The following is a 20,527-nucleotide window of genomic DNA, read 5'->3' as shown; positions in this document are numbered from 1 at the left end:
AAGCTGCGTTACACCTTTGTTGTCCCATGATTCCCATCCACCGTTTTCTGTTATACGACAAAAAACGAAACGAGCGACGCGATCCGGCTTTTCGCTGCGACGAACGAGTCCACATGACGCAGGCGCGGCTGACGATGCGCAACTCGAAACATTCACAGACCAAACCACTCTGCCAAGAGAAGAGCGTGTATTCCCCAAGCCAACAGGGATTAGCTCATGCAGGAGACGAGGCAGGTCGAGATGTAGACCTTGCGAACATCATCCAGGTATAGGTCCTCCCAGACTCGGCCCTTTGATGTGGTGGTTTTTTTTTTTTTTTTTTTTTTTTTTTTTTTCCTTGTCCTCGGGTAAGCGTCCGAGTGTTCAACTTGATGGAGTCAGGCAGATACAGGCTGGATTTATTGAGTTGAGTGGAGTTCCAGCTTCTAAAATGCTCAGGGAGTGTCAGGACACTTCAATGTAAACTAGATTCACCTACGCAATGTATTCCCACGAAGTCATGATCATCCTTCATCGACAAGCCATCTACGCAGCATCGACTCTACTCGTCGTCAATACTATAATCAACAACCTTGACAACCCAGCGAACCCTTGCACGATCGAAATTCAGCTTTGTATTGCCTTACTAGTACCACACCTAGTATATACAATGACACACCAGAGACCGGAGTAGTCGAAGGTCTCGACCCAGACCTCCATCCCACCACTATCACCAAGTCCAAGGACTTCGAACGACAAAGGAAAAAGAAATTTGTAAATCCGGAGGCAGAACGGATAAGTCCCGATCTCTCTTTCTTCTGTACTGCAGCGCCTTCTCGTCCATCATGCCAAAGAGATCATACACTGGACGGGCGGATGAAGGATGTTAGGTCGACGAGGATATCAAGTCCCAAGGAAATGTTCTCGGCCCCGTTACATGACGGGGATACCCTCGTACTCGGCATAACCCAGGGCGAGGTTCATGTTCTCTGCATACCTTTTAGTTGACTGCCGCACAAGACGGGAAAAAGAAGGGAACGGGATGGGCGATAAGAGAAAAAGAAACATACGTAGACATTGAGTGGCCGCGCCCTTGAGCAGGTTGTCAATGGTAGAGCAGACGACAACGCGGCGGCCCGAGCTGTGCACCGCGAACCCGCCAATCTCGACGCCGTGCTTGTTCATGATGTTCTTCACCAGCGGCGCCTCGCCGACCACCTTGACGAGCTTCTCGCCCGCGTACCGGTCCTGGTAGATCTGCCGAATGTCGCGCGACGTCATGGTCTTGTTGAGCGGGATCTGGATCGTGGCGTGGATGCCGCGGAACCACGACGCCACGTGCGGCGTAAAGGCCACGTCGGCGCGGAGGCCGTTGGAAATCTCGCGCTCGTGGATGTGGTCCGTCAGGCTGTACGGCATGAGGTTGTCGGCGAGCAGGGTCACGTCGTTCTTGGGCGACGGCTTGGTGCCGGCGCCGGAGTAGCCCGACACGCCAAACACGCACGGGGTGCCGCCCAGGTGCTCCAGCAGCGGGGCGATGCCGAGCTGCGCGGCCGTGGCGTAGCAGCCCGGGTTGGAGATCTGGGTGGCCTTGTAGATTTCCGACCGCTTGGTGAGCTCGGGGAGGCCGTACGTCCAGGTGTCGTCGAAGCGGTAGTCGGCCGACAGGTCGACGATGACGCTCTTCTGGTCGGCGGCGTCGGTCCCGGCCTTCTTCCGCGCGTCGTAGATGGCTTCAATGTACGGCTTGCACACGCCGTTGGGGAGGGCCATGACCCAGCAGTCGATGGCGCCCTGCTTCTCGAGGTCGCCCACTTGGTCGGGGCTGAGGTTCTCGTATGTGACGCTACGCTTCGTGTAGCCTTCCAGCTTGGTGCCGGCCAGCTCGCGCGACGAAACGTGACGGAGATCCATGTTGGGGTGGGTGTTGAGAAGGTCGATGAGCGCCTGGCCCGTGTAGCCACGGGCACCGATCAGGGCGACGCGCGAGGGAACCTCGTTCGAGGCGTTCTTCTTGCCCAGCGGAGGGTTGGGGTTGGTCGTGGCAGTGGTGTAGGACCGCCTGGCAGAGCCGAGGATCGAGGGGCCCACGGTGGTGCCGGTTTGCGGCCGACGGACCATTGTGGAGAAGCTGCGGGCCTGCGACGCGGAGTGCGAGTGCAGGTTCTGGCTGGACGTCTGGGCGGCGCGGCGGAGTCGGGACTCGAGGTTGGAGTCGCCCAGCATGGCCCGGCCGGAAGCCCTGAACTCCTTGGCCAAGGCACCCAGCTCCTCAAAATTGTCGATGCCGTACCAGAAGAGGACGTTCCCCTCGTCCACGGAGCTGCCGTCGCACTTTCCGAAGAACCAAGAAAGGTTCTCATCCTCCTGGCTTACGGTCCAGACGAGCTGTTCGTGGTCCTTCTTGATGGCGTTGAAGACGTTTTCGGTGACATTGCTCAGCCACCCATTCTTGGTCACGGACAGGGTGGCCAGTGTGGCATGGGACCGGTCCGGGCCGGGGGGCAGGACGATGGCCAGGCAGTTGTAGGGCTCGTCGTAGTAGGCCTTGAACGGGGTACCCTTGAGGAAGTCGATGTAGCGGTCCACGGTGGCCTCGGCATCGAGCCCCTCTCGGTTGATCAGCAAGGTCTCCTTGAGCTTGGCCAAGTCACTAAACTGCGACACGTCGGTGGCCACCTCGATCTTGTCGCCCCGGCGGATGAGGGTGCCGGCGCCAGAGTCGGTGAAGAGCTCCTTCTGCAGATCGCTGGGATGGATAATGGCCACGCTGGAAGACCGGGGCAGGGTGTCGAGGAGCTCCTTGATCTCCTTGATCTTCAGGCGGGTGCCGTAGCGGCACCAGGACTGCGACATGAGGTGGTCGTATTCTTCGTCGAGGTTGATGTGGGAGATTTTCTCAGCCGTCTCGCCATTGAACAGGCCGCCCTTCTCGGACAGGTAGACGACCTTCAAGGGCTCCAAGGCGCGGGCGAGCTCGGCGGCCGCGACGTCGGCGTTGACGTTGAGGATCTGGCCCTCGGGCGTCTCAGCCATGGACGTCAGGATGGGAACGTAGCCGTGCTGGATGGCCTGCTCAATGGGCTCCTTGTTGACCTTGGTGATCTTCCCGACCAGATTCCACTTTTCCTTATCGAGGTAGTCGGCCGTGAGGGTCCAGGTGAGGGGACGGGTGTGGACGCCCAGGCTCTCCAGCTTGTTGACGAGCCTCATGTTCTCCTCGAGGAACAGCTTGCGGGCGACCGTCAGCGTCTTGGGGTCGGTGACACGGATGCCTTCCTCGAACTCGGGCTCGACGCCCGCTTCCTCGAGCAGACGATTCAGCTGGGGGCCAGCGCCATGGACGATGACGGGATAGAGGCCAACCTCGTAGAGGAAGGCGATATTCTCGCAGAGCTCGTCGAGGTAATCGGTGAGGATGGCGCCGCCGACCTTGATGACGGCGAATTTTTGGGAAGAGACGGAGGTGAAGTAGGAGAGATACTGCTGGCCCTCGCGTCGGCTACCGATCTGGCTGAGCGTTCGGATGATGATGGCTCGGGTGCGATCGCTCGAGTCTTCCTTGGAAACGGCGGCAGTCGTCGAGAGGGAACGGGCGGCGGCCGGAGTCAACGATGTCGCGCGAGAGGCGAGGCTGGAACGGGTGAGGGCTTGTCGATGCCGAGCTCGGGGCACCACCCGGCGAGCACCAGCTCGAACGACGGCAGAGCCTACCGCAAGCATGGTAGCTGGCTGGACTGAAGAAGGAAAATATTAGCTCCAGGTATGTAAGGATCGGGAGGAAGGTTGGTTCGTCGAGATGGCAAGATGTCGAAAGCAGGGAAGCGAGAAGAGGATGTGATGTTGCCGAGGCCAAGGAATGGGTCGTGTGTGTTGTCAATGTCATGTACCTTTTGCTGAAGCTACCGTACCTTATGAATCACAAAAAAGATGGATGCACGGGACAGTGTCCGAGAACCGGGACGGACAGCAACGGCAATCTCCTCTCCCCCAGCTTTTTGGCGATGCCCAGAAGTCAATGTGGGCCGGAAAGAGGAATATGACAATTATTACGGAGGACGATGATTACTGACGTGAGGTGCAAGTCAATAGTATCCTTGATAAAAGTTTAGTTTTCCCTGATTTTCCTCTTGTTTCTTTTTGTCTTTTTTATGAGGCCAGCCAGTGAATTGCCAGGGACGACGGTACAACGGCCTAGGACCTATTAAACGGCGTTGTTTGACTCGCCAAGGGGAAACGTACCCATTGGCCAGTGGGCGGCCCCAATGTCTTTCGGCGCAAGTCGGCCCGTTCTGGAAAAATTCGACCCAGCCCTGTACCTACCAGTGACAACGCACGAAGTACTTCGTATTGACACGACGGTACATATGCCCGATGCCGGAAGGATTCACCGTCAGATGGCTCACCGGTTTACAGCCCATCTAAATTGGACATGATCTGGAGCCTTAGCCTTGATGTCGACTATTTTGTACCTAACTCAGCTCGGCCATTTTTGAAATTTTAAGTGATCATAACGGATGACGGCCCTCAGCCGTCTTTCTACAGCGCAAGCTTCGCAGTTGGGTTCAAGGCGCGTAGCCCACGTCGAAATCATCACTGCCGCCGAGGGTTCAAACAGCAACGTGACTGCGCGCATGGCTTTTCTGCCAAGCCGACGGCAGGCACGAGGATGCGAGAAAAAAGAATATTGAATTGCGTCAGTAGCTGAAGATAGGAAGATGTAACTAGAAGGGAGTAGAGTATACAACACGGTCAAGTCTCCAGTCATACGACAGATCGGGAAGAAACTATCACGAGATGTAGACCAACTCCACTGGGGTTCGACTCTAAATCACTCTTACTCATAGTTCGTTTCGTCACTTTCGTCACAGCAAAACGTTCAATGAGAACCTTGTTGATGCATTCGCGGAGTTACCCCTTCCTCGGTCACTCGGGACCTGCCTGCTAGAGATATCAACCCAGCCGCACAGGTAAGACTGGCATGCTCCAAAGCTTAGTGAAAATTCCAACAGCAAAGCCCAACGTTTGATGGTCTAACCCTAAAGATCTAGAGCTTAAGGTTGCATTCAACAAACTCAAGCAGCTGTAGAACTATCTCTAGGGGAAAGAACCTATATTGGAACTTCCCGACGCGCCAACTACATGTCATGGTAGATGTCAATTAGTGGGAAAGAACGCCCGCCATCCATCATACATACAGAGAATGAACATCCGCTGCTAACCGTCCTAGAGATCCACAGGGAAGAATGTCCTCCCGCGAAAGCCCTGTCCCAAGTGGAACCAAACCAAAAAAGGGCCGTCACGTAACTAAGAGAAAGGGCAACTGCGTGCTTCATAGTCAGACCAACTCCAGCAGGACCGCTTTAAAGTACCACCATTCCGTCACAGTATCCGGGAACCCCGGCCGCCACCTTTGTCCGACGCGGCAAGTAACGCTACCTCTTGTCACATTTGCCAAAGGACTGAAGCAAGCGATCAAGGTTGGTCATGTCGCATGTCGTATAGGTAGGTATTGATTCGCCAAGGTAGGGCCGAATAACCAGGAGTGCCCGAGGCAACAAATGCAATGTCATATTCCGTGATACCGTGTCGGATGTCCACAAGTCCCAAGTATATCGTCAAAGGGGAAGTAAAACAAGGCATCCGGATAGGGGTGTGCTTTTAGCGAGTCGCGACGACTAAGACGACAGGAGTTAGTAGTACGTTCATGAGCGATCAATGGCGCCAACATCAGGGGCGTGACATACCGGCAGGGATGATAATGATACATAGAAGGATGATGATGCCGATAATGAGGCACACTCGCATCTTCATGTCCTTCCACCACATCTGCTTGCGGACGCGGTTGGCTCCGCGACGGAAGCCCTGGGCCGACACGGCCAGGTTATCCGTCTTGTCTTGCAGGGCATCCAGGCGCTCGCCTCGTTGCGATACCTTGTTGATGTTCTCTCTCATGACACCAACCGTATCGTCGATTTGCTGTGGACAGAGACATGTTAGCACAGGATCGGGTCTGACTAGTCGTCGTTGGAAATTCAATCGCTGTTCTCCGTTTCCCGTCCATCCACGCTGCACCATCCGAACTTGTGATTTTGTGAGTTGTATCGCGAAGAGATCTGTGTCCTGTCACCCGGTCGGCTGGTGATAGGCATCTGAATGAAGAGACGTCGAGATGTGTTCGGAAACATCATTCTGACACAGGTGCATTTGTGCATTCGGAAACAAGGCGCCAAGATAAAAACTCGAAGCTGGATCCTGCCACCGCTGTCCGTAGAGCACAGCGACGCCAACCGAATCGCAGTGGATCGCCCGGCGATAGTTGGTAGTCCGAACCATGTGTTGTCATCCGCCATAAACCAGGGACGAATCCATCGACGAAGAATCAAAAAACATCCAAAAAGCGGCGTCAACTTACAGCTTGAAGAGCTTGTGTGCGCGTGTTACCGCCGCCTTGCTGCTGGCTATCCCCGGCGCCGGACTGGCCGCTGGGGATGTAGGGGTCGTAGGGGGCGTCCTCAGGCATGGTGTAGGTTGCTGTGGTAATCGGTGGTGAAGGGGGACTCGGAGATGCGCGAGGTGACTAGCCACGGAGAACGTAGTCGTCGAATGCGTCGATGATGCTTCGTTCTTGGGTGTGGTAGGCAGTCGCTGATGATGGCGTTGGGGAAGATTCGCAACGTTGAGAGATGATGGATAATCGGTGATGGTGTTGGAGGAAGTGTACGAATAGGTATGGTAATACGGTACGACAGAATCTGGGAGGAAGAAGATGGAAGACGGAGAGTGTCATAATATCGGTTGGTCCAGTCTGGTTGGCCGGGGTGATGGAACAGGTGGGTCCATCCATCCATGAGACGCCCAGAGATGAAGACGAGCGGCGAAACAAAGATCCAACTCGGACGGCCACGCAATCCAGAGGTACGTACTTCGTAGGTACATACGTATTCGTGCCATTACCCCGTCGACCATTCGAAATATTTGTCTGTACTTTTTTACATGTTTGGTAACAAAGAAGCGTGCGGTGTATAATCTATGGTTTTGAAAAAAGTATTAATCATAAAATATGTGCTAATAGTAAAAGATTGAAACTCCTCTGTATACCAACATCCTAGAGCTTATGAAATGTACTTCGTAGGATTTGTTTCGCAATCATGTGATTCTGAATGGTGTCAGTGTCAGTCTTATGTGGCTGGAGACGAAATATTGTGGTGGCTGGGCATCGGTCCCTTGGATACGAGGAGCTTTATAGTAAGACCTTTGTTAAGACGCCTTCTTGGTCACGGTGCGCCGCCTGCAACCCCTCGCAGACAAACGAGATAGTCTGGGCAAAAGCTCATGGGACCGAAACCAAGCGGCGAGATACGAATATGGTATGTCTTCCAGAATTAGGCAGTTCATTGCCTCCTTGTCACATGTCCGCCCCATGGCGTTTCCCCGCTTCTTGCCGCCAGATTCTAGCCATCCCAACCACCTTGGTTCCCGGCCAAGTGCAAAACGAATTGTTCGGTGGAAACGGTCGAGTTTGACTTGCAGGTTGAATTTGGTATGAAACCAAGGCGTGGAAAGTCGAGACTCGATAGAGCGAGCGGCCAGGGGGGTTCGACACAAAGATACTTCGTACATTACATGGCGCTGTGTGGCAGCGGAAACACGCGTCGGCTCGATCCTTTCTCAAGTCTTCCTCGATGCCCTTTTTTTTTTATTAGAGGCGAGAACTGAAGCTCGAATGGATACATCACCCCCCTTCCCGGTATTCCAATTAGGTTTACCTAATGGAACAGATGGATATTGAAGGTCGATGTGTGTACCTCATGTACTCGTGAGACTTGACCTTACCACACTACTCCTCTCGTATGAGAAAAAGGAAGGAGAGACCCAGCCCAGCTCTGGACAGCAAGGTATCTCCGTACAATACTTCACCCAATCTGAGATGTATCATGACTCAAAGTGACAGCACAGCAGTCCTCTTGCCTCTTGCCGTACCTCTATGCGTACGAAGTACATGAGGATACTCCCCAACGAGCCACAAAACACCATCGCCATTCAAACTCAATCCTACCTACCAACTGGGCTTAAGGATGGCGCTCGGGTCATTCTTTCCCGCCTTCTCCGTATCCCCCAGTGGCAGTGGTCATGCCCATTCACCATGCAGGGCAGCCTATTATTAGTGTTTCCTATGCCCCTCGTGTCCACGTTTTGATCCCTTTGCTCGTTCTCGACTTTCTCTGTCAGCCTCGTCGGGCTTAGTCCATCATTCGCTCGTCCCAGGAGCTCGGCTTGACCCCCAATCGCTTTCCCCATGCTGTCCTCACTTCACGTCTCTGTCGTTATTGACCAGGAACGGAAGAGTCGCATATTCTCCTCTGATCATCCCTGGCTCGCCATCTTCGAACCTATGACCACCAGCGGACAAAAAGGCACTCCACACAGATCATGATCTCTTTGTGGGGACGGCCAAGATGCGTCCTCTCGCGGCTATTCACAGTCCTCCTCCTCACCACCAGCAATGACCTCTTCACTGCCGCCTATGACCTGGACCCAGGTTCGCCTGGTACGTAAACAGTGTCGAATGGAATGGAGTCACAGCAAGTCTAGTATTGACTGTCCGTACCGTGTACCCGTAGACTCGGTCCGATCCGTTTCCCGTTCCATCGCCGAGGATCTCATGTCCCTTTACCATGGTCATGAACCCGGCCAAACCCCGGGTTTGCTTCCGGATCCCCCGTACTACTGTAGGTTCTCCCCCACCCGTTGCTCCAATGTCGGCTGTTTCCTGACCATGGGGTTCTTCCCGCGTCCATGCGCACTATAGGGTGGGAAGCTGGCGCGCTCATGGGCGCCATGATCGATTATTGGTACTACACGGGTGACGGTCAGTGGAACGATCGGGTAATCCAGGGTCTCATGCACCAAGTCGGCGACTATGAAGACTACATGCCCAAAAACCAGACCTTGACCGAGGGCAACGACGATCAGGGGTTTTGGGCTCTCGCCGTCATGTCCGCCGCCGAACAGCGCTTCCCCGATCCTCCCCAGGGCAAGCCCCATTACCTCGCCCTGGCCCAGGCCGTCTTCAATACCCAGGCCGCCCGCTGGGACACCCAGCACTGCAACGGCGGCCTGCGCTGGCAGATCTTTACCTGGAACAAGGGGTTTGATTATAAAAACTCCATCTCCCAGGGCTGCTTCTTCGCCCTCGCCGCCCGCCTCGCCCTCTACACCGGCAACTCCTCCTACGCCGAATGGGCCGAGCGCACGTGGGACTGGACCGTCGCCGTCAAGTTCATCGACTCCACCTACCGCGTCTTCGACGGCGCCCACACCACCACCAACTGCACCAACATCATCCCTTACCAATGGTCCTACAACGCCGGCGTCTTCATCAACGGCGCCTCGGCCATGTACAACCTCACCGGCTCCCAGCTCTGGCGGGACCGCCTCGACAGTCTCGTCGCCGCCGCCGACGTCTTCTTCGTCGGTCCGAACAGGGACATCATGCAGGAGGTGGCCTGCGAAACCGTCAAGCTCTGCGACATTGACCAGCAATCCTTCAAGGCCTACCTCTCCCGCTGGCTCGCCGCCACCACCAAGTGGGCGCCCCATCTCGCCGACCGCATCATGCCCAAGCTCCGCGCCTCCTCCATTGCCGCCGCCTCCACCTGCGTCGGCGGCGACAATGGCCGCATGTGCGGTCTCCAGTGGACCGAAAGGGGCAAGTGGGACGGCATCCAGGGCATCGGCCCCCAGATGATGGCCATGCAGGTCACCCTCGCCAACATTGTCGCCTCCCGCCCGGACCCCGTGACTACGCGCTCCGGTGGCACGAGCCGCGGCGACCCGTCGGCCGGCAGCGAAGACATTGGTCGCATCCAGCCCGAGGGCATGAGGTTCGCTGCCATTACGACCAGGGACCGCGTCGGGGCCGCCATCCTCACCGCCGTCATCGTAACCGCCCTTGTCGTCGTCCTGATCTGGCTGTTCATGGACGAGACCTCGGAGAAGCCCCTGAACCAGCGGTTTTTCGAGTTTCGCAGGCACATCACCAGCTTGAAGGGGCTCGCCGCGGTGTTTGCCTTGCGACGTGCAGCTTCCGAGGCTGACGAGAAAGGCAAAGGTCCCGAGTTGCCGTCGTCAGGGGCGCCCAGCCAACAAGATGCGCCTGTCCGAGCTCCCCCGCGCAGCGCGAGTGGTGTCGTCACCCATCTGCCGGTGATAGAAACGACAGCCCAGGGTACGATCCATCAGGTTCCGAGCCGCCTTATTAACTATCAATACCCGAGTGTCGCACAGGGCGAAGCTAGCGGGAGTGGGAGCAGGAGCACTAGCAATGACGATCCAGCCAACCCCCCTCTATCGGCAGTGGTTGAGCGGCGTTCGAAGAGGCTCAGCAAGAGGAGTCCCGGCACATAGTCAAGCCCGTTACGTTCCTCTGGGGAAGATTAGTAAAAAACGACAGGGACTGGAAAGTGATTCTATTACGGCATGGAAGGGCCAATTCTTGTCGTCTTCGTTTTACATTGGGTACAGGTCTATGTTCTTTGCTCGGGTTGGCTAGGCTCGGACGTATGCGGTTCCATGCAAGGGCTTGTTGATTCGAAATCGGTCAAGTTCGGTCAGGTTGGTCTAGGGTGCATTATAATCATGGCGTTTCTCGGTATCGGAGTGCAAAAAGTGGCCCGACTTTGAATATAGGGGTATTTCTAGGTTATTTCGGGGACACCGCCTCCGTCGTGGCAGCTTCCAGCCGTTGTTCCTCGGACTCTGAGGCCGGCAGGGAAGATCTCGAGACGTCCAGTACGAGTTGAGACTGGGTTTGAAAGACCTCGACTACATACTCAAAGAGACCGTCTTATTCTAAGCGCCACATACCATTGGTGACCCTTGCTTGTCTTGATGTCTCCGTGTAACCCAGTCCCAAACAAAGACACCACGGAATTCACTTCTATTTAAGGACATGATACAAAAGCCTGTCCTTTTCGAATACCGGGGTACCTGCATGCGCCTTTGAAAGGTCGTCCTTGTTTGATCCCAGGGGAGGTGTGTGACGAACAAAAGGGACCGAATATTCGTTGCCGGTCTGATTTCCCTGGCGATTGATGCATTATTGTTCCCTGTAAGCGCTTCCTACTCTTGACGATGAATGAATGACAGGTAGGGAACATCGCATTGCCCAAGACACGTCTGCCACTATTTTGAAGACGGCTTGCACTTTGTCGTTGTCTGGGTGTCCATATTACCCCTTTTTTGCATTCCGCATCGCCGATATAAACACTTTATCGACACAGCCATTTAAACAACCGACACGCTCTCTTGCATGGCCGGAAATCAACCCCAATAAGACTTTGTTTTGCAGAACAGCATTCGGCCAATCGACCTGTAGGCTTGGCTTAGCCACAGCGCACATCATCTCCTGCGACCCACACAACTCAAAGCCTCTGAAGACCGTGTAACATCAAGAAGCACAAGATGACCACCATTACCATGCAAAGACACACTGTCGCGCAGCCAGGGCGCAAGATTCACCTTGCCGATAGGAAGAGCGAGACAACCGAGAGGTCCCTTTGGGCTCTTCAGAACATCGAAGCGGTGGGAACCACTCTCCCCCCTTTTTCGTTCCCCGGTTATACCCAAACGCTGACTTTATTCGTGGATGGGATTGAAGAGACTCAATGCGCTTTGTATTGCCGGCGCTGTCTCCTGCGCCGAGGTCCGCCGCATCAAGCCGATTCTGCGCACTCCATACCAAACCCGGGTTGCGGTTCCGAGGATCGGCTTGATCAAGAATGATGGCGCGTACTTCGATTGAAGGGTCGGTGCCGAGACGATACGATGCCATCCGGTTCAAAACCGCTAGCTTTGTATTCTCGGGGTGGTCCTGGGGCTGGTGATGGATGGCCAAATGTTCAGGGATGATAACGGGGGAGGGTGGATGGATGGCCCCTTTTCTTTCCCCGTCTGTAGCGTATTGTATTAGTTATTGGAAACCATCTTCATGTTCATGCCGAGTAAAGACCGTCCGTCAATCAAGGACAACACACGTTACTGTGCTGCAACTATAGCCTAGTCATCCACGAAAAAAATGAAAGGAGATCCCGCTAAACGCCAGCCAGCCAGCCCGTCGCTGCTGTAAAACACGTGCAGTCCTGTGTTTCCTGCATGTTCAAGTCCGTTAGGTGATACCGATGGGGTTTCCTCATGCCCTTGCGACACCCATCTCACAGCAAAGAGGGTATGATAGACCCCTGAACGAGACCCAATGCCGACTCCTACCTCCCTTTAGGGGTATAGCGACTCCTAAAGGCCTGAGTGATGCTGAACCTACTGCCCATGGCGCCATCCTGCATCTTGCTTGCTATGGCCTCCTCGAGGGCAGACTGCGTTACCGACGCATCTGTGTCACACCGTTGCCGTTAGCCAAGTTGGGACCAAAGAACGCAGGACGAGACGAAACATACCATCCAGGTCACTAAAGCTGCTGCCCATACTGGGCGTGCCGTCGCTCCCTTCCCTGCGCGCAGGACTCCGCAACCCACCCGCCAATTCCGCCGCCCGCCGGGGAGAAAGCGGCCCTTGCCCCTGGGCTCGCCGCTGGGATCCACCACCAGGGGCCCCGCGTGACGGCAGAGCAGGGGAACTAGTGGTCGACGAGTCCGATGTTTCGGGATGGTGCGTGGCCTTCTCCTTGCCCTTGCCTTTTCCCCTATCGGGGCGCCTAGGCGTGGCACCGTCGCCGCGGATGGTGGACGCCAGGTCCTGTACGGAGCTGTTGGAAGTTCCTGTCGCCGGCTGTGCGGCAAACGCGGGCTCGGCGTCCGTTTCGTCTCCGTCATCGTCGAGGTCGCGGGGTCCCCCCTCGTTTCGGTGGGCGGGTTGGAAGCGCGGCGGACGGCGGATGATGCGGGATTGGGCGGGCAGAGACTCGGAGTCGTCGGATGAGTCGAACGAGCTAGAGTCGTCTCGGGGCGGCGATGCCAGGTCCGGGCTTTGTGGTGTCTCGACCGGTAGCGAGGAGAGCCGATGGAGTTTCTTTTGCTGCTGCTGCTGCTGCTGCTGTTGCTGCTTCTGTGGCGGGGCTTTGGTACGGGGCGATGTGATGTTCGCTCCTGTCCCACTGCCAGAATTTACGCTAGCATGGGCTGCGGTATTGATGGAGGTGTTTCGGGAGACGATGTTGGGTCGGAAAGAGGAAGGGACCGGTGTGCCGGCACCGCTGCCGTCGGCTCGGGAATCACGGCGGAGGGAAAGAGCAGAGTTTGCGCGGGCGTGTTGCGTCGGGTGCTCGGGCATCGGAACGGGCGACGGGGCCGCAGACCCTTTAGCCGCTGCGGTGGCCTTACGGACCTGGGCTCGGAGTTGTGACGTATGGCGCTCGGTAAGGTATGCGACTTGTTGGAGGAGGAAGGGGACCGTGACGTCAAAATGTAGGGCTCTGGCGGAGTATGTGAGCTCGCTGCAAAGGTGGAGAAACGCGTTATATGATGGTGCTTGAGTAACTCACAGCTCGTCCCCTGTGGAAAGTCGGTTAGCTGTAAGGAAAGGGGCGACCGAGAACCAGCTACGGGACTCTGGGGCTTGTGCACTCACAGTCTATCTCGGTTTTGGCAGCACCTGACACAATACTCCATAGTTCATCATCTTTCGAGGAGTTCCAATCTACCTATCTCTTGATCAGCGATGGCAGTGCTTGGTCAAACGAGCTGACTCTAGCTGACCACAGGACCATCAGAGGACTCACGGGAGGGGGATCCACAAAGTCACCCCTGGGGATGGGGAGCCTAATATAAACGGTAAAGTTGGGGTCCACCATTTTCAATATTGTCGCGTACACTTGGGCATGCCGTCGTCGATGAAGGCGATGCTGATGATGCTGACCATCGGCATCGAGGTCGAAGTCGTCGTCGGTGGAGGACGTTGGGTGAGCTCCATCTTATCGGCTTATCGTCTTATCGGAGCTGTGTCAGTGGCTGGGCCAATTATAGCGTTATAGGATTGATTACAGCCACGTCTCTTCAACAAGAACCAATCCGAATTGGTGTAGTGGTTAACATTTGTCGCTCTCATCCGGGAGCGCCGACAGGCCCGGGGTTCGATTCCCCGATTCGGAAGTTCCTTTTTTGCACTTTTATAGATTTCTTTTTTTTTTTTGGTTTCGAACTCAATTCTATATTTCTTTTTTTTTTCTTTCATTCTTTTTTCTCATAGACATCGATCGGTCTATTAGGAAAATCATAGACAAACTGACTTACTACTGTAGATAGGTGGTCCCTGTGCCCTTAGACAAAGGTCTTGCTTGCAAGCTCCATCTGGCTATCCTTACCTATCTATGCAAACAAGTTGCATTGGTTTCTGCAACAAGGAATGCAGTACTAGAGCACAGATAGAGACAAATATGCACAGAGCAGTATTAAGTATGAAATGTCTATCGTAAAGAGCAAAAAATACGTCTCCAATAATGTGAAGGCAACAAACAAGCAGTCAACGGAATCACTCTGATTTATTTGACTGACCGTCCGTCCGTACTAATTCGTTGACTGTAAAAGCAAAAATAAAGCTTTGCTGAAAAGGCAAAAAGAAATGACCGACGCAGGACTCGAACCTGCAACCTCCTGATGTACTAATCGTAGTCAGACGCTCTACCGATTGAGCCAGACGGCCTTGGCTGATTGATGAAAGCAGTTTGTCAAAACCAGCTTATGTAACAAAACCGTTTGACCCACATCGGTTCCCTCTTCATTGGTCGTCGATGGGTAGGGGTGACCTGCCCAGGACGTCCTGTCTGTCACGGTCCGGGGAGGTCTCGCTTGGGAGTCAAACTTGGATCAATCAAGAATATGAGCTTTACCTTAGGCCAGCGGCCCGGGAACCATCACCAACTCTACATCTCTACTGGGTACAGCATCCCTGACTCTGGTCTTCTACGCACTTGAGGATAAAAACGAAGGATATCCCACACCGCAACGATGACTTGACTTATTCCGACTTTCGCTCTCTTGTCATGCTGTCTTTGCTTTCAATGTAAGTCATGATGTGTCCGTACGTAGACTCAATATGCCTGGGCACCTTCCTACAGCCTATCACTGGATTCCCAACATGATGCCGTGGGTTCTTCTCCGGCGACTACCCTTGCACGTAAGATCAGAAGAGGTGGTGGCCGGACGCGGAAGAAGACGAGGAAACTACGATGGTCGGGCCCTTGCGAGGAAAGAGAGTTCGAACGACCCCCGAACCGAAAAGTAATCATCTTGAATAGTGCACCTTACTGTCGACATGTGGCTCATACTCACCCTCTGCCTCCTCCTCCTCCCCCGTATCGACATAGTATCCTTTCGCCCAGAATGAATAGCACTCCTATCCCAGGGTTCGATTTGTCTCCATCTACCCTTTTCGCCATCGCCGACTTCCACAGCATCCCCGACCGTACAGCCCTCAGGGGCGGCGTATCCCTTTTCGAAGTCCTCGTCCTAGCTCCCGGGCTGCAGTACCAGCAATCCGCGGATGACATCTGCGGCCTGTACTCTCGCTTCCCCGAGGCTCTCGAGACCCTCCAACCCGCCACCACTCCCGGGGGCGGCCGCGCACCCGGTCCCGCGAAAATCCGGCACTGGCCTGTCCACAACCACGCCACCCTGCGTTTCCTCCAGCGCGTCATCCACAGCGACGACTTCCCGTGCACCATGGCGCCTCTTGCTTCCGCCGCCGAGGACGCCGGATCCAGCCTGGAAGACTCGATACTCGTCGGGAACAGCGGCAGGGGTGCCTCGGTCATGCGCGTGTGGACTTTTGACGTCGGCCTCGAGGTCTGGCCCGAGATGGTGCCTTACACGTCGTACCTCGACGCCGCGTGGAAGCGAGCGCCCAAGGCCGTGTCTTGGGCCGGCGAGAAGCCCATGCGATCGCCGGACACCTCTGTGAAGGAGGACAGGACGTGGATGGTGGCAGAGCTCGTTAGCCATCTTCTCTATCTCAGTATCCCTCCTCTCACTGTTGCCGCCCTGGTCCTGTGTATTATGCTGCGAGATTGTAAGGCCAACCGCCCTCCTTTGGTTTTGTTCCCCTTTTTGTCTTTTTTTTTTTTCTTTTCACTCGCGCGTCTCTTCGCTTGCCCCTATTCCGACTGACTTACATCTAGGGTGGGGCTTCAACATCACGCTCATGCTCGTCTTTTCCCGCGCCATAAACATGATCATCATCGAAGAGCGACATGATCCCGATTCCGTCTCCATGGACCCTCTCCCCGCCATGTCAACCGATTCCATAACCCTCGCCCCCTTCGACGACACCGCCGCCTCGTTCGTCATGCCGTCGACGTACTGGACCCAGCGCTCCTGCGGGCCCGACCGGAAAAGGAAGACGGAATACGTCATCCCCCTCTCGCCATCCGCTACCGTCATCCTTCGCGGCACCCGCCGGGACCTCGAAGCCGTCACCATCTGCGGGTTTCTCAGCCCCCTGAGCAGAAGACAGGGCCTCCTCGAGGGCATCGCCAAGGCCTTGATGTACCTCGCCGCCGCCCTCAGCGGGAACCTCACCCAGGCCGGCGCCATCGTCCTCGCCTTTCTCCTGCTCATCAGCGCCGCCATTTTGGGCATTAGCAACTTCTTCGTCCGTTGTCTGCGCGTCAATGGCCGTGTGATGTACCCAGCTTTGCCGAGTCGCCAATGTTGAAAGCCCAGGGGGACGGGGAAAAAGGGAGAGAGAGGCGATGGCACAGATTCTGGGATCCCGACTTGATTCACAACTGTCAATAGAATCCTACCAAGTACACTTTAGTCTCAGAGTGAGATAGATACGAATAAAAAAGCATGGGTATATTTTCCCCCCGCCATCTGACGCCGTTGGAGATATTGATAGCCTATCCTGACCATAGTTTGAGATAAAGGAAAAGAAAAGTGAGTGAAAAATATGAAATGGAAAAAGAAAAAGGAAAGTGGCAGCGTGCCTGAAACGGCGTCTTGAGACAAAAAGGAAAGCCCGGATCATACACCATTATCGATCACCCATTCCCCTAATGGTATTAAAAAGGAAATAAAAAAAGGGCCCACTTGTCCGTCAGATCAGTCGTCGTCACACTTTTCTGCGCCTCATACCGCCTCGCAGCACCTGACAATCTCGCACAACGTCCTGACGAGAAGCGGGTCAATCTCCCCGGCCTTCGGACACTCGCCCGCCAGCATGGGCAGCTCGTCGCCCTCGTCCGGCCCCGCCCGTAGCGTGGAGACCAGCTTCCCGATGCACCGCGCCAGGCCGATTTGGAGCTCCCGCATCGACGCCTGCTCCGCCAACCCCGTCTGCGTGAGGGGCTGGAGCCGCGAGGGCCGCATACTGTCCATGAAGCTCGGCTTCTTGCGTACGGTGCGCTGCTGTTGCTGGTGTTGCTGCTGCGGGGACAGCGGGGCGACGGACGCGCGCAGAGATGGTGTATGGCCGCCCGTTTCCATGTCCTCTAGACCCAGCATCTTCCAGGCTTTCCGGGGAATGTCGTTGGACGAGTCCCTGCTCTCGCGCAGCGGGTGGTACGCCGAGTCGCTCGAGCAGCGTTCGGAACGTGGTGGCGATGGTCCTGGCGGCAGTCGAGGTAAGAGGCCGGAGACGTAGCTGTAAGCGACGAGGTGGGCGAAAAGGGCGTCGAGTAGGTAATCCGAGCCCTGGGGAAAGATGTTGCGCAGCCGTGACCACTGTGGTTGCGGGACGGACGGCGTCATGATGGCGGGGGGCAGCTCGGCGGAAGCCGACCTGAGTTCGGAGGAGAAGTAACGCTGGTTGGCGTATTCGCGCTTCAATGACGAGGCGCTGCGTCGTTGGCCTAGCACGGCGGACCACTTCCACTTCTTGGGCGACGGGGGAGGGGTTTGCAAGTGGACCGGTTCGTCTGCCGGGTGCTTCATTTTCCTGGCATAGCTGCGGATCGTCTCGATGGAGAGACTGGAGCATAGGAGCATCGTCTCGGGGAAGCAGGTGATGGATACGCGCAGGGTCTCGACTACGTCGGGTGGCAGGGGGATTCGACGGCTCTGATACTCGTCCGCCGGCGAGGCGTCGATGGAGGTTTCTAGCCACTGTTGCACCTCGTCAATGGGCGAGGTTGGGCGTGACAACAGTGAACGGTGTTTCATGGCCGAGTATCGTTTCGGACCTTCGGGAGAGCCATACTGCTCGTCGAGGTACCGGAACCACGGTTCGATTTCATCTTTCAGGTCCTCGTCAAAGGGGGATCCCAATGGGCTGGCTCGCTCTCCTGTATCTTCCCGTTCTTCTGGCTCTTCTGGTCTCGCGACCGGCCTTGGACTCGGTGAAGAAGAGCGTGGTGGCATCGGAGCTCTGGTCGATTCCTTGAAAGTGGCCCGACTCGGAGCTGGCGGTTCCAGTGTGGCGTAGGCGTCCAGGTTCCTGAGTGACGACCGTCGTTGCGGGACGGAGATTTCAATACACTGCAGTGACCTCCGCCTCCAGTCTTCTGACGGAGGGATCGGGTATGCTTGCAGGCTCCATGTCCGATCTACCGGCCCTGACCCAGGTAAGTCTGTGAAAGGGTTCGGCGGTCGGTGGGTAGCTGCATTTGCCGACGACGCCCTCTGCGGACTTGGAGGACGCTTTGCTGTTGCTTCCCGTCTGTCGCTGCCGGGGCTCCCCGTGACGGTCAGCTGTATTGTCTTTGGTTCCGTTGGCTCCACGTCGCCGTCGGCATCAGGTTCCAGGTCGATCCAGCTAGCATTTGTGGTATGACATGGAGAGTGGTCTCCTTTTTGTGATGCTGCCGACCTCCTTCCACCGCCGGTAATAGAAGTTGCTGCGGTAATGACGGAGTGTTGCCTGACGGAAGCAGGCTCGAGCTCGCTAAAGGAGTGGCCACTCGAGATGGACGCGACATCCGAGTCGGAGTTGGACCGTTCCCGTGTTGCGGCGTTGGTCGAAGGAAGATGGGGGGTATTCCGGATGCGTTCGAAGCGGACGACGGGTAGCTGCGTCGGCGAATCCAGTGGATTGGACGGGGTTGAAGATGCCGAGAAGGGTGGTAAGGACGCAGGCTCTCGTTGCGGTTGGTGCCATTGGCCGTTTCCGTAGGCTAACTCGCGGGACGGCGCGCCGGCAGTCAATTCCCGAGCGGCGAAGACGAGGCTCGAGCACTCGAGGTCGCGGGCAAGCATCTCAGGAAAGTTGCAGGCGGCGGCGGCGGCGGCTCCAGCGTCCATGGCAGGGACGCTAACGGAGTCCATGATGGGAGAAGCGGGTTCGACGACGGCCATTGTGCCGCCGCGTATACACACAAGACAGGAAAAGGCGGTCGACGGGTGACGGATGTTCTGGCTGTTCGAGGGAAGGGTCAAGGGCAACAGGCGTTTCATGCTCCGGACGGAGCGTCGACGCGTCAGGGATGGGGGATCGGTTCTTTTAATACGAGATGAAGAAAAAGTCCTTCTCCTGGCCAGAGCGCCGCCGGGGGAGCATAGACTCCGTGGGGCACGCGAACTGCCAGGTGCAATGTCGAAAGCGAACATGGGGTGCAGGCAGCAAGGGTAGAGGAGTCGTGGGAAGTGTCATTGGACAGATGAAGAGATGGGGACGAAGAGGACAGGCATGGGCCCCTGGGCCACTTGGACGTGATCGCCATAGTCTTATAGAGAATCTCCTGGGGGGGAGAGCTTGGGGAGAAGAGGGAGAAACGGGAAGAAAAGCCCCGCCAGGGAGAATTGGAGGAGGGGAAAAAAAGGGCGCTGGTTAGAGCTGGACGAGGATACTTGCATCTGTCGTGATACGACGCCGACACCCACGATGCATACATACTGGAAGAAGAAACCAAACCCGGGTTGCGAGACACTTGCGCAAGGTGCCAAACCAGAGACAGGCACAACTAGTGCTGTGCGACTCCGAACCATTCTCCACAAGCCACGCCAGTCGCCCATTAGGACGGATCCACCTGCGAGGGTAGGTAAGATAACAGTCCAAGGGCGGAGTGGAGAGCTTACCAGGAGGGAGACAAGGATGAACCAAGTCGTCGGGGAGATGGAGCACTGGCGTGGGCATCTAGGCCCAAAAAAGAAAAAAGAAGAGAAAAAGAAGCAAAAAGCAACTTGCTGTGCCGCTGCCATCGAAGGATAAAAAAGGAAGAAAAAAAGAAAAAAAAAGGAATGTGTATGGGGCCCGAGCTATCAAGACGTCAACTGAACTGAATGCACGAGCTTCCAACCCCTCCGTCTTTTGCGGGGTGAATATGCATGATGGAGGAGCTGACTGGCTGACATTGCAATGACAATGGCCTTGTTCGGATTTCCTTATCGATGTGAGAGGTAACATGCGTCGTGGGTGGAAAGGCATGAGAAGAAATGCCTCGTATATCCCTCTCCCCGTCGGTCTCCTTGCAGGAAAGCTTGACGAGGTAGATTGTAAAGAGGGTAAATAGATTTTTTGCCTCTTTGCCTCTCGTCTCAAAAGGCTCCCTTTCTGACAGACCATGGACTGGGCCTAGAGCCGACTAGGGTGTCACGAGGTGGTTGCGGCAAGGGTCTTCTGGTGAAGACGGAAAGTCGCTGACGAGTGATGCTGAGCCTTT

At 55.8% G+C, this 20,527-nt stretch overlaps 8 protein-coding genes and 2 non-coding genes across 10 annotated transcripts; 5 read left to right on the top strand and 5 right to left on the bottom strand.

Moving 5' to 3' along the window:
- Positions 1-26: 26 nt before the first annotated feature.
- ACRALDRAFT_206944 (uncharacterized protein) lies at positions 27-859 on the top strand (the record flags this gene model as incomplete). Its single annotated transcript, XM_071022141.1, has 6 exons — positions 27-234; positions 267-297; positions 382-441; positions 469-614; positions 671-753; positions 809-859. 6 exons carry the CDS (start codon positions 27-29, stop codon positions 857-859), a joined length of 579 nt encoding a protein of 192 aa, XP_070876695.1.
- ACRALDRAFT_1079805 (uncharacterized protein) lies at positions 340-4,079 on the bottom strand. The gene is made up of 2 exons (XM_071018941.1): positions 1,050-4,079; positions 340-968 (listed from the first exon to the last, which is right to left on the bottom strand). Exons 1-2 carry the CDS (start codon positions 3,700-3,702, stop codon positions 913-915), a joined length of 2,709 nt encoding a protein of 902 aa, XP_070876694.1. The 5' UTR covers positions 3,703-4,079; the 3' UTR covers positions 340-912.
- On the top strand, positions 3,787-5,644 carry ACRALDRAFT_2016778 (uncharacterized protein; the record flags this gene model as incomplete). Its single annotated transcript, XM_071019855.1, has 17 exons — positions 3,787-3,847; positions 3,882-3,999; positions 4,058-4,070; positions 4,136-4,143; positions 4,211-4,304; positions 4,364-4,435; positions 4,511-4,601; positions 4,631-4,675; positions 4,744-4,797; positions 4,827-4,856; positions 4,891-4,949; positions 4,997-5,002; positions 5,134-5,253; positions 5,318-5,408; positions 5,440-5,463; positions 5,509-5,557; positions 5,584-5,644. The coding sequence occupies 17 exons, from the start codon at positions 3,787-3,789 to the stop codon at positions 5,642-5,644; spliced, it is 996 nt and encodes a 331-aa protein (XP_070876693.1).
- On the bottom strand, positions 4,849-6,768 carry ACRALDRAFT_1060991 (uncharacterized protein). Its single transcript, XM_071016342.1, has 3 exons — positions 6,395-6,768; positions 5,727-5,958; positions 4,849-5,657 (listed from the first exon to the last, which is right to left on the bottom strand). The coding sequence occupies exons 1-3, from the start codon at positions 6,500-6,502 to the stop codon at positions 5,641-5,643; spliced, it is 357 nt and encodes a 118-aa protein (XP_070876692.1). The 5' UTR covers positions 6,503-6,768; the 3' UTR covers positions 4,849-5,640.
- A 1,449-nt stretch (positions 6,769-8,217) lies between these two features.
- On the top strand, positions 8,218-10,844 carry ACRALDRAFT_2132311 (glycoside hydrolase family 76 protein). The gene is made up of 3 exons (XM_071024039.1): positions 8,218-8,530; positions 8,604-8,711; positions 8,792-10,844. The coding sequence occupies exons 1-3, from the start codon at positions 8,413-8,415 to the stop codon at positions 10,387-10,389; spliced, it is 1,824 nt and encodes a 607-aa protein (XP_070876691.1). The 5' UTR covers positions 8,218-8,412; the 3' UTR covers positions 10,390-10,844.
- A 1,401-nt stretch (positions 10,845-12,245) lies between these two features.
- Positions 12,246-13,786, bottom strand: ACRALDRAFT_2040055 (uncharacterized protein; the record flags this gene model as incomplete). The annotated part of the gene is made up of 4 exons (XM_071021017.1): positions 12,246-12,370; positions 12,435-13,406; positions 13,564-13,636; positions 13,715-13,786. The coding sequence occupies 4 exons, from the start codon at positions 13,784-13,786 to the stop codon at positions 12,246-12,248; spliced, it is 1,242 nt and encodes a 413-aa protein (XP_070876690.1).
- Positions 13,787-14,002: 216 nt separating this feature from the next.
- On the top strand, positions 14,003-14,084 carry ACRALDRAFT_t107. Its single transcript has one exon. It is a non-coding gene; the product is annotated as a tRNA-Glu (tRNA).
- Positions 14,085-14,554: 470 nt separating this feature from the next.
- On the bottom strand, positions 14,555-14,634 carry ACRALDRAFT_t68. The gene has a single exon. It is a non-coding gene; the product is annotated as a tRNA-Arg (tRNA).
- Positions 14,635-14,974: 340 nt separating this feature from the next.
- Positions 14,975-16,644, top strand: ACRALDRAFT_1068201 (uncharacterized protein; the record flags this gene model as incomplete). Its single annotated transcript, XM_071017539.1, has 3 exons — positions 14,975-14,994; positions 15,050-15,999; positions 16,109-16,644. 3 exons carry the CDS (start codon positions 14,975-14,977, stop codon positions 16,642-16,644), a joined length of 1,506 nt encoding a protein of 501 aa, XP_070876689.1.
- On the bottom strand, positions 16,640-20,072 carry ACRALDRAFT_2032524 (uncharacterized protein). Its single transcript, XM_071020706.1, has one exon. It carries the CDS (start codon positions 19,473-19,475, stop codon positions 17,061-17,063), a length of 2,415 nt encoding a protein of 804 aa, XP_070876688.1. The 5' UTR covers positions 19,476-20,072; the 3' UTR covers positions 16,640-17,060.
- Between the last annotated feature and the right edge of the window lie 455 nt (positions 20,073-20,527).

This window comes from Sodiomyces alcalophilus, assembly GCF_042370955.1.
Source record: "Sodiomyces alcalophilus JCM 7366 unplaced genomic scaffold ACRALscaffold_2, whole genome shotgun sequence".
NCBI lineage: Eukaryota > Fungi > Ascomycota > Sordariomycetes > Glomerellales > Plectosphaerellaceae > Sodiomyces > Sodiomyces alcalophilus.
Note: the sequence above shows the minus strand (reverse complement) of the source record. Positions and strands in the feature narration are given on the sequence as shown.